Source organism: Siniperca chuatsi, linkage group LG14, assembly GCF_020085105.1.
Source record: "Siniperca chuatsi isolate FFG_IHB_CAS linkage group LG14, ASM2008510v1, whole genome shotgun sequence".
NCBI lineage: Eukaryota > Metazoa > Chordata > Actinopteri > Centrarchiformes > Sinipercidae > Siniperca > Siniperca chuatsi.
The window spans coordinates 29418094-29431871 of record NC_058055.1 but is presented as its reverse complement, the minus strand read 5'-3'; the positions used below and the strand labels follow the sequence as shown (position 1 = coordinate 29431871).

General features: G+C 43.1%; 2 protein-coding genes across 4 annotated transcripts in view; both read right to left on the bottom strand.

The window, feature by feature from the left end:
- LOC122888276 (fibrous sheath CABYR-binding protein-like) overlaps nucleotides 1–1892 on the bottom strand; it is a 3236-nt gene extending 1344 nt beyond the window's left edge. Inside the window, exon 1 of the mRNA XM_044222533.1 lies at nucleotides 1–1892. This exon is cut by the window's left edge and continues 333 nt beyond it. Within this exon, the coding sequence (XP_044078468.1) occupies nucleotides 1–466 (466 nt within the window). The 5' untranslated portion in view covers nucleotides 467–1892.
- tmprss15 (transmembrane serine protease 15) overlaps nucleotides 1–13778 on the bottom strand; it is a 31251-nt gene that overhangs the window by 3096 nt on the left and 14377 nt on the right. For all 3 annotated transcript variants that reach the window (XM_044222516.1, XM_044222519.1, XM_044222517.1), the window contains exons 17-26: nucleotides 10108–10233; nucleotides 9853–9996; nucleotides 9599–9709; nucleotides 5547–5670; nucleotides 5273–5368; nucleotides 4919–4968; nucleotides 4249–4320; nucleotides 4004–4148; nucleotides 2516–2697; nucleotides 1909–2004 (exon numbers count right to left, since the gene is read on the bottom strand). In XM_044222516.1, the coding sequence (XP_044078451.1) occupies nucleotides 1909–2004; nucleotides 2516–2697; nucleotides 4004–4148; nucleotides 4249–4320; nucleotides 4919–4968; nucleotides 5273–5368; nucleotides 5547–5670; nucleotides 9599–9709; nucleotides 9853–9996; nucleotides 10108–10233 (1146 nt within the window). The remainder of the gene's footprint in view (nucleotides 1–1908; nucleotides 2005–2515; nucleotides 2698–4003; nucleotides 4149–4248; nucleotides 4321–4918; nucleotides 4969–5272; nucleotides 5369–5546; nucleotides 5671–9598; nucleotides 9710–9852; nucleotides 9997–10107; nucleotides 10234–13778) is intronic.

The following is a 13778-nucleotide window of genomic DNA, read 5'->3' as shown; positions in this document are numbered from 1 at the left end:
GACCTGGTGATTCCTGCAGCTCAAGGACTCGTGGTCGCTGCAGCTCAGGACCTGGTGATTCCTGCAGCTCAGGACCTGGTGATTCCTGCAGCTCAGGACCTGGTGGTCGCTGCACCTCAGGACCTGGTGATTCCTGCACCTCAGGACCTGGTGATTCCTGCAGCTCAGGACCTGGTGGTCGCTGCAGCTCAGGACCTGGTGATTCCTGCAGCTCAGGACCTGGTGATTCCTGCAGCTCAAGGACTCGTGGTCGCTGCACCTCAGGACCTGGTGATTCCTGCAGCTCAGGACCTGGTGGTCGCTGCAGCTCAGGACCTGGTGATTCCTGCAGCTCAGGACCTGGTGATTCCTGCAGCTCAAGGACTCGTGGTCGCTGCAGCTCAAGGACCTGGTGATTCCTGCAGCTCAGGACCTGGTGGTCGCTGCAGCTCAGAAATAGGCGACTACTGCAGCTCCACAGGTTCATGAGGCTGCTGCGGTCAGACTCAGGAATGGGAGACTTCTGCAGTTCAGGAACAGTGTGTTGCTGCAATCCAGCAGAGGCAGGAGGTGGTTGAGGCGGCCCAACAGGGACAGGATATGGCTGCGGGAACAGGTGTTTGCCAGTCTGCCGACTAGAGACCAGGAGTCTGCCGAACCACAGAGTGGAGACCAGGCAAGATTGATGACGGCTCTGTTACGCTACAGCTGGGTCTTTGTGGAACTGGATGGCTGAGTCTCGGTGTTGCTGGGCGGCGGGACGCAGGGCAGTGGTGAGGACGAGCAGCTGGGCAGCAGAGAGGCACGACGTCAGAGGGTGGCTCCAGGACTGGATCAGGCTGAGGTGCAGGCTGGAGCTTAGCATGCTCCATGCTAAACCCAGCATAGGCGGTACTGGTGGAATCCAAAAATACCAGTTCCTGTTAATAATTCAGCCACACCAGGAGAAGCCAAAAACCTGTAAACCTGTAAACCTCCACTGAGAATCTGACACACCTGCGACTCATCTGCTGTCACTCACCTGTTTCCCATCCACCAATCAAGACCCTGCAGTGTATCTACTGTATCGTGGTACAGATCGGCCTCAGGTCCTGATCTTAAGAGTTTTTCCGTTTGTACCTGTGATTCCTTGTGTTCAGCTTCACTACTCGAGCCGTCACCTGTACTCGGATCCACTCCAGCCAGCCGTCCTCGCTCTGCCTGCTCTCCCGAACCGTCCATCCAGCACAGGAACCATCCCCGCTTCTCGGTTCACTGCAGCGCTCCTGGGTATCCACTCTACCTTGTTTATATAAATAAACTAAAGACTTTTTCCACTTTAACTCTCTGTTGGCTCGTACTTTTGGGTCTAGAATCTGCGTCATATCCAGAGAAGATCGATATCTCTAGTGTTAGCTAATAATGGAGCCATTTGACTAAATGTAAACAAACACAGGATAGAAAATCAGGGCTCAACTTGTAGACCATTGTAACCATTATACCTCCTGTTTACATCTCCCACGGCATTATGGGAACTGTAGTTCAAAACGTTAGAGCACGATTATCCCCCAAATAGAAGTAAGACAAAGAATAATATCATGTTGCATTACCAATATATGTTTTGACATTGTTAAGACTCAGAATGTCTCATCAACATGGTTTTTATATTGCTGGAACACTACACTGTCCTATATTCATTCATACACACATATTATTATTATTATTATTATATACATATTTACTGTGTGAATAAAACCTGTGAACACACACAGACAGAAACTCGGTGCTTGTATAGTAATGTACAGTATAGTCAAACTACAGTCGGTGCTATTTCTGAGAAGCTCAACTTAAATAATAAAATAATATACAACATAAAAGCCGAGCACCAAAGCCTGAGGTTGAAATGTTAATCTGACATGTGAAGTGTTTGCGTGTCTTGCTGTTTCTCACCCTGCTCGGCGTCTCGGCCCCATCCAGCGATGAAACACCGTCTTCCTGCTGTGAAGTCCTGACCTTCAGGAGGTAAACACACCGGCTGGATGGACTCTGCGAAACAACGCGTCTGTTTGTCACAACCAGGAGTTGTTTCAGGAATGATTCAATTCATTTTGAGAAGTTTATTTATTGCAACAAGAAGCAATTTATACATTGTTGACACTGTTGACGTAAGTTAAGTTACGTGATTTATGCAGCCCACATGTCGAAGCGTCCTTGTGCAAGACACTGAAAATGAGTTTCTTTGAACTGATGAACAGTTGGCGCCTGCCATCAGTGTGTGAATGGGGAGAACGTGATATGTAGTGTGTGAAGCACTTTGAGTGGTCGGAAGACTATTACCATAGTTGCTCTTGTTTCTAATGTTCACTTTTACAATTATGAATTATTGTCACGATTTTGTTGTTGTTTGTCGTGTTTCTCTGTGTTCCTCCACATGTCGTGCTGTTTAAACCTCCAGTAGTTTGTGTCAGGAGCTTCATAAAAAGTGAGATGATACATCTCATCCACCTCGATAAGAGACGAAGTGAGATTTTCTGACTTTATGTGTGTAGTTACTGACGGGTGAAGTTGATCGGCTGCTGCAGATGCATCATGGCGATGTCAGCCTGTTTGGTTTGTCTGTTGTATTGTCTGCTGATGACGATGCGATCGACTTGGCGAGTTTGAACGTCCAAAGAGTTTATGTCACTTTGAGAGTGAAGACCGAAAACAGCCGACCACGACTGGAGGTGGACGTTCTTCCTGTGGAACAACAACAGTTGATAAAAGAACAGGAAAACTTTTAACCATCAGTTTGACACTTTTGATAAAGTTGTCTTCATAAGATCAAACGCAGTGAGGAAATAATGAGGAAATGATCTTGTGATTGTTTTATGATGTTCCCTAGAAAGTTTGATAGCTTATATAAATGTTTATATCGTAAAAACATCAAAGAAACGGTGATAATAATGCACTGGCTAGACGCAAGCTGCTTCCAGAACCTGTCCATGCAATGAGAGACAACTGTTAGCGGACATTTTAACCACCGCTCCCTCTTCTCACTCTGATGAAGATGTGTTTCATGTGGAAACGTTAGCTGCCGCACTTTATTAAAAGCTCTGAGCTTCAGATCTCATCTTTCTACATCTTGTAGAAATTTGCCCTTATACTGAAACCAGGTTCAATAATCAATCAAAAAGATCTTTACATTTTTAATTTTTACTCATAATTTAACTTGTTTTTAATTAGTTTGAACTTGTGTTCTTTGTTTCACTGCTGATTAACCAACAGCTCTTTGGGGAAAATAAAGTGAAACCAGTTAAACCAGCAGTTCAGCAGCAGAAAACTTTTGTTTTCCAGACATGTGCAACATGCTTCAAGTTTAGCTGCACTTAATGCAAATCAGATGATCTGCGTTACATCTTTAGTTATAGTAAATTCCTCACTAAATCGAAAAATTGCTTTCAATTTGCAAAATTTTGCGCCCCTGACGAAAATGTAATCAACATTAAATATTTATCATCAAAGTCACATCTTCACTCGGGATGTCACACTAGTTATATCAGTTCTGTTCAACTGCAGGTTGATAAAGACATTTTTGTTTCAGATATCAAATAAATACAGTATATGTGTTTACAAATAGAAAATGTGCGTATAAAATAATGTGTGTATAAAAGTATTTGTAGTCTTCTAGTTTACAGATGGAAAAAAGACTTTACTACATTTGTCTGACAGTTATTTACTTTACAGGTAAAGATGTCACATCTACATAACATGAACATTTCAGAAAATTATAAGTATAATATTAGAGATTTAATAATAATAATAACGTTTTATTTATACAGGACTCTATAAACATTTAACAACTCAATAGTGTAAAAACTAGTTAAAATATGCACCTGGCCTCAAGTCAAAGATTTTCCTCTTCAAAGACGTACCACTCTGTCTTTTACACAGTGCTAATATATCTGTGAGGTATTATTATTCATGGACAGGTGTCATAGTTTCAGAAAGGTACAGTTCTTTATAAATGCTATAAATAAAGTATTTGTATCACTGAGTCTCTCACCCGTAGACACAGTGTGCCGCGGTCAGCAGCCAATCTCTGCCAATCAACGAGGCTCCACACACATGACGCCTCCTCCACTGCAGAGACACGATCCATGGCCACGCCCCCTTCACAGCGTTAACCCCGCCTACCACTCTGACTACACCTGACAGGTAACACAAACACACGCAAACTACAGTCAGACTGATAAAAACACATCAGATCAACAAGAAGAGGTCAAACTGAAAGCAGAAATCACTCTTAACCTTGACCAGATATCCTCTCTGCTGATTGGTCCGTCTCCCACGTGTCATTAGTGACCTGTCGAACGCCACAAGCTAAAACATACAGAGGCTCAGTCAATCTCCAAACATACTTAATCCCACCTTAAACTATTATAAATCTTACATAAACAAATTAACTTCTTTTATCTGTCAGTGTTAACGGTCGCCGTTTATGAGTGCAGGTGTGTTGTTTTAACGGTCGGCGTTTATGAGTGCAGGTGTGTTGTTTTAACGGTCGGCGTTTATGAGTGCAGGTGTGTTGTTTTAACGGTCGGCGTTTATGAGTGCAGGTGTGTTGTTTTAACAGTCGTGTTTATGAGTGCAGGTGTGTTGTTTTAACAGTCGGTGTTTATGAGTGCAGGTGTGTTGTTTTAACAGTCGGTGTTTATGAGTGCAGGTGTGTTGTTTTAACAGTCGGTGTTTATGAGTGCAGGTGTGTTGTTTTAACGGTCGGTGTTTATGAGTGCAGGTGTGTTGTTTAACAGTCGGTGTTTATGAGTGCAGGTGTGTTGTTTTATCTGTCGGTGTTTATGAGTGCAGGTGTGTTGTTTTAACGGTCGGTGTTTATGAGTGCAGGTGTGTTGTTTTAACGGTCGGTGTTTATGAGTGCAGGTGTGTTGTTTTAACAGTCGGTGTTTATGAGTGTACCCACGTTGGTTGTCACAGTTCAGAGAAATCACTTTCTCACTGATGCAGGTTTCACTGTAAAAACAAAACCATTATTAGTCTTCGCAGTACGACTCAGGTCTTCTGACTGGTTCTAATTGTGGGTCTAGTTTTAATTCTTTTCTAGTTCTGGTTCTAGTCTTTTTCTAGTTGTATCTCTGGTTCTGTTCTTCAGTACCTGACTCTAAGCTTCTGGGTTCCATTGGCGTCTGGTTATAATTCTGGTTCTAGTTCTAGTTTTAGTTCTAGTCCTGAGTACCTGACTCTGAGCTGCAGGGTTCCATGGCTGTCTGGTTATAATTCTAGTTCTAGTACTGGTCCAGGTTCTGGTCTTCAGTACCTGACACTGGTTTCCAGTGTTCCGTTGCTGGTGACTGTGAAGGCTGTAAACGGTGAATCTTGGGGCAAAACCGGCAGCTGGGTGGCCTCCCCGGACCTGCAGAAAGCCAGGAACGAAAACCAGATCTGAGTTTAGATCTGAAACTGAACTCTTTACATTACTGTTTCCTACTAGAGCCTTCATTTAGTCCACCTGCAACAATATGAACCTGCTGTACAGAAGCAGCACCTGTATCCTACATACTGACAGGTGAAGACAGACAGGTGAGAGTTACCTGTATCCCAGGTACTGACAGGTGAAGTCAGACAGGTGAGTGTTCCAGGTGTCAGCACACACGGTGAGCAGAGAGGAGAGACGTTGAAACTGTAGACGAGTGGAGCCGTTCACCTGCAACATAACTGAAACACACACACCTGTGTAAGTCAGCCAATTTAAAGTTGTTCTGGTTTTTTTGTCAGTTCCTTCCAACAAAAACTCATCAGACTGTTTTGTTATCAGACACCTGCCTGGTTCAGGTGTAGTTGAGTTTAGTCACTAAAACTACCTGGTTAATGTGAGGGCCCTGACCTCTAACAGGTGTTGTGGTACAGTTTCATGCTTCGTTCTGCTTTGTCTCTGAGAGAGGGCAGTTACACAAACTGCCACCAGAGGTCACCTGTCAGATGAATGTAAACATACAGTGGGTCATTTCTATGGATCAGTACTGTTGGTTTTGTAGTGTAGCAGGAGAAACTCCTGCTATGGTTACCAGAAATTACTTGCACAGTGATTTACACCGTTGACCAGAGCTGTGATTAAGGTGTTAACTGATTTTACTGTACACCTGCCAAATAATGAGAAACTACTTTACCATGACATAATGTAAATTATGGTAACAACATCGAATGTAACAAAAATGGAAAATAAGGTAAAATAAGGTCAGTTATCGAGCTCCTCTCCTGTGGAACCAGGTCCCAGTTTGGGTTCGGGAGGCAGACACCATCTCCACATTTAAGAGTAGGCTTAAGACTTTCCTCTTTGATAAAGCTTATAGTTAGGGCTGGCTCAGGTGAGTCCTGAACAATCCCTTAGTTATGCTGCTATAGGCCTAGACTGCCGGGAGACTTCCCATGATGCACCTCTCTCCTCCTCTCCCTCTCCATCTGTTTGCATCTTTATCCCATTGCTGCATGTTACTAACTCGACATCTCCTCTCTCCCGTAGTTCTGTGCTTTCTCGTCTCTCTCCTCTCTCCTTCTGTCACTTTCAGCAGGTATTTCTGCCTCCAGAGCTGCAGAGTCTGGATCTGTGGTTGTGGGCCGCCTGCTGCCCCCGTGTTCCTGCAGAGTCTGGATCTGTGGTTGTGGGCCACCTGCTGCCCCGTGTTCCTGCAGAGTCTGGATCTGTGGTTGTGGGCCACCTGCTGCCCCCGTGTTCCTGCAGAGTCTGGATCTGTGGTTGTGGGCCGCCGCCTGCTGCCCCGTGTTCCTGCAGAGTCTGGATCTGTGGTTGTGGGCCACCTGCTGCCCCGTGTTCCTGCAGAGTCTGGATCTGTGCTTGTGGGCCACCTGCTGCCCCCGTGTTCCTGCAGAGTCTGGATCTGTGCTTGTGGGCCGCCTGCTGCCCCCGTGTTCCTGCTCGACAACCGCTACTACAGTTGTTGTTATTGGTCTTATTTCTATTATTGTCATTACTATTCCTAACACTACCATTCCTATTATTATTATTATTATTATTATTATTATTTTATTAATATTACCACTACCATTACATTATTATTCTATGTGGAATTTGCATTGTGCTCCCCACCTCAACCCAACCTGCAGCGGCGGATGGCCACCCACCCTGAGTCTGCTTCTGAATGAGATAACTTCTCTTATGAATTGGCGCTGTATAAATAAAATTGAATTATGTAATGTGACATGACACAACGTGACATAATGCATCATGACATGTTTTAACATGACTTAAAAAACATGCTGTAACAAACCGTAACGAAAAGTAACATGACAAAACATAATATGACATTATCTTATGTTATGTTACACTATGTAACATTGTGCTATGTCACGTAACGTAACGCTGGGCGTATTCAATTGGCGGCCCGCGGGCCACATCTGGTCCAGAAGCAATCCACGACTGGCCCTGCCAACACACATAAATCTGATATATGACAAAATAAGTAATACGTATATAGTGTACGGAAGTAGCTAAGGAGTTCTCATATCTGTTGAGAGTTGCACATGCGCAGTACCGATCGGGCAGGATGTTTACGGATATAGCGACATCACCAATCGTATCTTTCACAAATCAACATTTTCTCATGCGAGTTCCGACCACTAATAGCTTTTTAAAACATCACAACAGTCACAGTCACAAGTAGGGAAGTGCTCTACTGAAAATATGTCTCTGCCAACACTGAAACGTAAAATGAAAACCATCAGTTTAACCCTGCCTGGACTGGCAAATACTTATTTTACCACCATCTCTAAACACCAAACCAATGTGTTTGATTTGCAATGAGTGAGTTGCGGTAGAAACACCTAACTTTCCAGACAACCTTTCCTGAGGGATCACAGGAGATGGACGCTAAAGTGCAGAGCTTGATTGCATCTTATAAATCAGGGCCGTATTACCCTCGTGCAGTCATGCACAGACCAAGAGAGAGCTACAACAGCTTCCCTTTGTGTATCCTGGATCTTGGCAAAAAAGAAAAGGCCATTCACAGACTCCGAAACCGTGAAAGAATGCTTGCTGGCCGTCGTGGATGAGGTGATAAATATCAAAAAATTAAAACTAATGTGACATCTGCTATTTAAAATGTACCCCTTTGACACTTCAACTATTCGCAGGGTTTAAATTCTAGCTACAGATGTTTTTGAAACGCTGTTAGAAGAACTAAAAAAAGCTGATGTGATGTCTAACGCAGTCGAGTCCACAGACAAAACTGATACGGCACAATTGTGCATATATGTTCGTTATTTTGACGCCAAATACTTTGGGGAGGAATTGCTGGGCTTACTGCCCTTAGAAGGACAGACAACCAGCGAGATCATCTTTAGGAACATTTCGTCATTTTCGCGTGTGAATGCTTGTAACAGATGGGGCTCCCTCTATGGAAGGGAGAGTGAGCGGTTTGGCAGCATGTTGGTCAGCTGTTGCACCTCAGATGATGTCCTTGCACTGCATTGTGCATCAGACAGTGTTGTGCGCAGAACTAAGCAAAGAGCTTAAAATGAAAATGGACAGTGAGATGGCTACAATTGATTTCATTCACTCTACATCAAGCCTCCAACATCGCTTATGCCATCACTGTTGCAAAGGAAGTGGTCCCTTCCACTAATGAGGGGAAATTCCTACTCAAACTTGTCGATATGTAATAATCCATAACCTTGGGACAGGCACATCGCACTAAGGGGCCTGCAAAGTTTTGGAATGATGTCAACACACACCAGTTCCTCTTGTGCTCAGTATGTTTGGCTCAACATACACATGTGAATCAAGCTTTTCGCACATTAACTCAATAAAAAGCAGCTCTCGTTGCTCCCTGACTGACACTTCACTAATGCCTTCGGATTGCGTTGGTATCTTATGGGCCAAAAGTCACTGCTCTCGTTAAGAACAAAAAATGTCACTTCTCCCACTAAGAAAGTCATGTCATCAGTGTAACTGTAGCCTACAAATCAACATAATGTGGGATGTGTAAACAAGGGTATGCCTAATCACACGTGCCGGTGATTTAAAACGAATGCATGTGTTATTGATAACTTTTATTGCCACTTGTTATGGTTCTGTGGAATGACAGCATTGAAAGCTCTGTTTTATTCTGTTTCTCCACTTTGTGATGTGACCAAAAATATTTTATTTCAAAAGTGAAACAATAAACATTGCTATTTTTTGATACATTAATTTGAATTTGTTTAAAATGTGTCACTACCAAAAGCTAAAAAAGGTTTCAAATAGGCTGCTGTGAGTCTGGCCCATCGACATTTCCTGGTTTTAAAATCTGGCACAATTGAATTTGTAATTGAATAGCCTTGATGTAACGTAATGTGACGTAACGTAATGTGACGTAACGTAATGTGACGTAACGTAATGTGACGTAACGTAATGTGACGTAACGTAGTGTGACGTAATGTGACGTAACGTGACTATAATGCAAAATAAGATATGACAACATATGCAGCATGACGGATGATTTAACATCCTGCAGGAAACATAATTAAATATGAGATCAGATGAGTTCACTACAGTTTCTGACCAATGAAAACACAGAGATTAATCTCTGTGACGTCAGTATTGATCCCATGTATTGATCATCAGAGAAGCTCCACCTGATCTACTCACCACAGTCGGCTTCATCAGAGGCGTCAGGACAGTCGACCACGCTGTCACACTGACCGTTACCATGGATACAACTTCCTGTCTTACACTGGAACTGACCGACTGCACATGGAGCTGTTCACAAACAACATGAATAAATAATCAATAAACAATAATACTAACAAATAATATTGGTGTTTACTGTCTTTTCATTTATGTTTTAATACTAACTATAGTCTCCACAGCTTCAACCCTCTGACCTCTGACCCTGAACTCACCTGGTGACCCCAGGTTGATCCCGGAAGTAAAGTTGGCTCTGAATCCTCGGCCATGACCCGAGCTGTCCGTAAAGAACCAGACTGTCATCTGATTGGTTGTTGAGAATAAATCGTGGGCGGGGCCATCGCTGCCAGTCAGGACAGCTGGAAACAAAACAATATCTGAAGCACAATAAACTCAAATAAAGTCACATGTACACGCATATTCTGCTGAAGACAAAGCTGAAAAGGATTCTGGGTAAAACACATCCTTACCCAGTAAGGTGGACTTTGGACCCGCCCCGTCCCGCACCTCTACGACATCGTACGTTGCTTCAACGTCAAAGTCCAGGAAGTGGAGCTGGATGTTCCGATCCTCACTGGTGTGGAGAGTCCACAGACCTGCAGCAGCAGAGGATCATGGGTAATTAAAGTAACAACACACAGGTTTCAAGTAAGCTTCAAAACATCAGTTAAACATGGTGGACATTTTCAGGTCAAATCAGGGAGTGGATCTTAAAGGTACTGTGTGTAGTTTTTCACATGTATTAAATCGCTTTTTATTGCCAATGTGTGAACGGGTTGTACCTACACTTACACCCACCGAAACACAGAGTCAAACACAAAGTCCAAAGTCAAAGCTAACATTACTACAAAGCATTTGAAATATATTGTGATACTGTAGATTTAGCTGGCCAACGTTAGCTTGCTAACGGGGACGAATTGCTAGCTAGCTAGCTAACATAGCAAGCTACTGTCTTCGGTGGATAACGTCAGCTAATTCATCGAGACTCCCGGGACTGATCTGGCTGGTAAATTTGTTGGCTTGCCGTTTGCAGGTTACTTTGTAGGCTGGCATATTTGAGCGATGCAGGGCAGGGGCAGCCAACAACCGAACTGTAGCCTAAGCTAAGCTGGGGTTGGATGTGGATTGGCTACATGGTGTGGATCTGGCGTTGGTTGCATCATGGTGTCGACAGATGGGGTAATTTGCTAACGCAAGCTAGTTAGTATCATGGAGCAAATGGTCCAAATAAAGTATAGTAACATTATTCTAAATTCAATTCAATTTATATAGTGCCAATTCATCACAGAACTTATCTCATTGCATTTTTCCTATAGAGCAGGAACTTGGCACTTGGCGGCAGTAGCAAGGAAAAACTTCTTTTTAACAGGCAGAAACCTCATGCAAAACCAGACTCAGTGGTGAGTGGCCATCCCCCGCTGCCGTGTTAAGTTGAGAGAGAGAGGGGAATGATAGTCATAGGAATAATAATGACAATAATAGTAAGAAGGCCAATATCTGCAGTACTGTAGTAACTGTAGTAGCAGTTGTCAAGCAGGAACATGGGGGCAGCAGGTGGCCCACAACCACAGATCCAGACTCTGCAGCTCCGGAGGCAGAAATACCTGCTGAAAGCGACAGTGGTGCCTGACCATTAAGAGCTTTGTAGGTGAGGAGAAGGATTTTAAATTCTATTCTGGATTTTACAGGGAGCCAGTGCAGAGAAGCTAATATTGGAGAAATTTGATTTCTTTTCCTAGTTCTTGTCAGTACACGTGTCACAGCCTTCTGGATCAACTGGAGAGTCTTAAGGGACTTATTCGGGCAGCCGGATAATTAGAAATTGCAGTAGTCCAGCCTAAAAGTAACAAATGCAGGGACTAATTTTTCGGCATAATTTTGAGTCAGGATGTGCCTGATTTTTGCAATGTTACGTAGGTGAAAGAAGGCAGTCCTTGAAGTTTGTTTCGTGTGGGAGTTAAAGGATAAATCCTGATCAAAGATAACTCTGAGGTTCCTTACGGTGCTGCTGGAGGCCAGGGCAATGCCATCTAGAGCAACTATATCTTTAGATAATGTGTCTGGGAGGTGTTTGGGACCAAGTACAATAACTTCAGTTTTGTCAGAGTTTAACATCAGAAAGTTGCAGGTCATCCAGGTTTTTATGTCCTTAAGGCATGCTTGAAGTTTAGTTAACTGATTAGTTTCATCTGGCTTGATCGATAGATGTAATTGTGTATCATCTGCATAACAATGAAAGTTTATGGAGTGTTTCCTAATAATATTGCCTAAAGGAAGCATATTTAAGGTGAATAGAATTGGTCCAAGCACAGAAACTTGTGGTTTAATTACAGCTACTTTAAAGGATTTTGGTACATAGCTTGTTAATAAAGACAGATTGATCATATCCAGTAAAGAAGTGCTAACTAAGGGTAAAACGTCTTTAAGCAGCCTAGTTGGAATGGGGTCTAAGAGACAGGTTGATGGCTTAGATGAATTAATCGTTGAAGTGAGTTGAAGAAGCTCGATAGGAGCAAAGCAGTCAAAATATATATCAGGTTTTACAGCTGTTTCTAAGGTTCCTGTGTTTGAAGATAAATTGTTGCTAGTTGAGGGCAAGATGTGATGAATTTTTTTCTCAAATAGTTCAAATTTGATCCTTAAAGAATTATCTTGCCAGACAAAACAAGATTCTTCTAGATTGTTGGAACACCATTTCCTTTCAAGTTTTTGCAATGTTTGCTTTAATTTGCGGGTTTGGGGGTTATACCATGAAGCTAACCTTCTTTGTTTTATTATCTTCTTTTTTAGAGGAGCGATGGAATCGAGTATCATTCGCAGTGAGCCTGCAGCGCTATCAACTAGATGGTCAATTTGGGAGTGGCTGAAATTAGCATAGAAGTCCTCTGTTACATTTAGTTTAGGTTTAGGGTTGATTAATAGGCTTGAGTCAAAGATGGCTGCAGCTCCACCTCCTCGGTGCCTCGAGGAATATGAGTATTAATATGACTGGGCGGAGTGGATTCATTTAGGCTAACATATTCTTCATGACCCAGCCAGGTTTCAGTGAGACAGAATAAGTCAATATGATACTCTGATATTAAATCGTTCACTAGTAAGCAATGACAAGTAGCTTATGGTGGCTAATATAAGCAAACTTTATATGTTGCTGTCACTGACTGTCATTTTGTTGACTTCTTCTGCTTTTTCTACGGTGAAGTGCAACACAAACTTTTCACATGACATTTAACAGCCAGAACACGACAGTAGATAAATATTTCAAGTTTTCTTACAAACTTAAAACAAACAAACAAACAAAATCTTAGCTCAAGGTCCACTTACTATCTCTTCCTGGATCTTTCAACCAATCTCTTTCCGGAGCAAATAAAAAGCTCTGGAAAAGCTAGTTTGACCAAACTCCATCTGCTGAGGAAGACTGTGAGATGTGGTTGAAAGTCCCAGAAAAAGCTAGTAAGTGTCAGTCTGTCTCCCTGTTCCTCTTCTCCAGCCACATTTCTGTTTCCCCAGGGCCTTTCATTGCCTTTTTCCTTCCATCCACTCTGACTTTCCTTCCTTTCCCCATCACCTTACTGTCCCACCCATCTTCACACCTGTTCCCACTTCCCTCATCTGCTCTACAATTGGCTGGCCTTCCTCACCCACCTCCTCACCTGCATCTCATTACTCTCAGCCACCCTCTACATATACCAGCCCAGGTCCTTTTTCCCCCATTGTCAGTTCATCCTAGTTGCTATGTTTTTGTCTTGTCTTATGTTTTTGCTTTTGAGCTTCTGTCACCCAAACCCGGACCTGAACATGCCTGCCTGTTACCTGTCTGCCTGTCTACCTACCCGTTCCTGCTTGTAAACTATTTTTGGTTATTAAACCACTGATAACATCCTGCCATCTCGACTGTCTGCATTTGGGTCCTTCCCTTGTTGCCACTCTCCCTCACAACCAGCCCTAACTGCCTCTTTCATGGCATGACTTTGGAGTGACGTAGGATAGTTTTTCTGGTGAGAAGCCAGACTTATTGGAGTCCCTCGCGGTCTTCTCTGGAAGTGGGACCCTGAGTTTGTCCAGTTGGTAGCATTCTACATGTGGAAGTTCAACACTAACTCTATTCCACCTCCTTTTTCGCCTGTCACTCCAGCCGACCCAG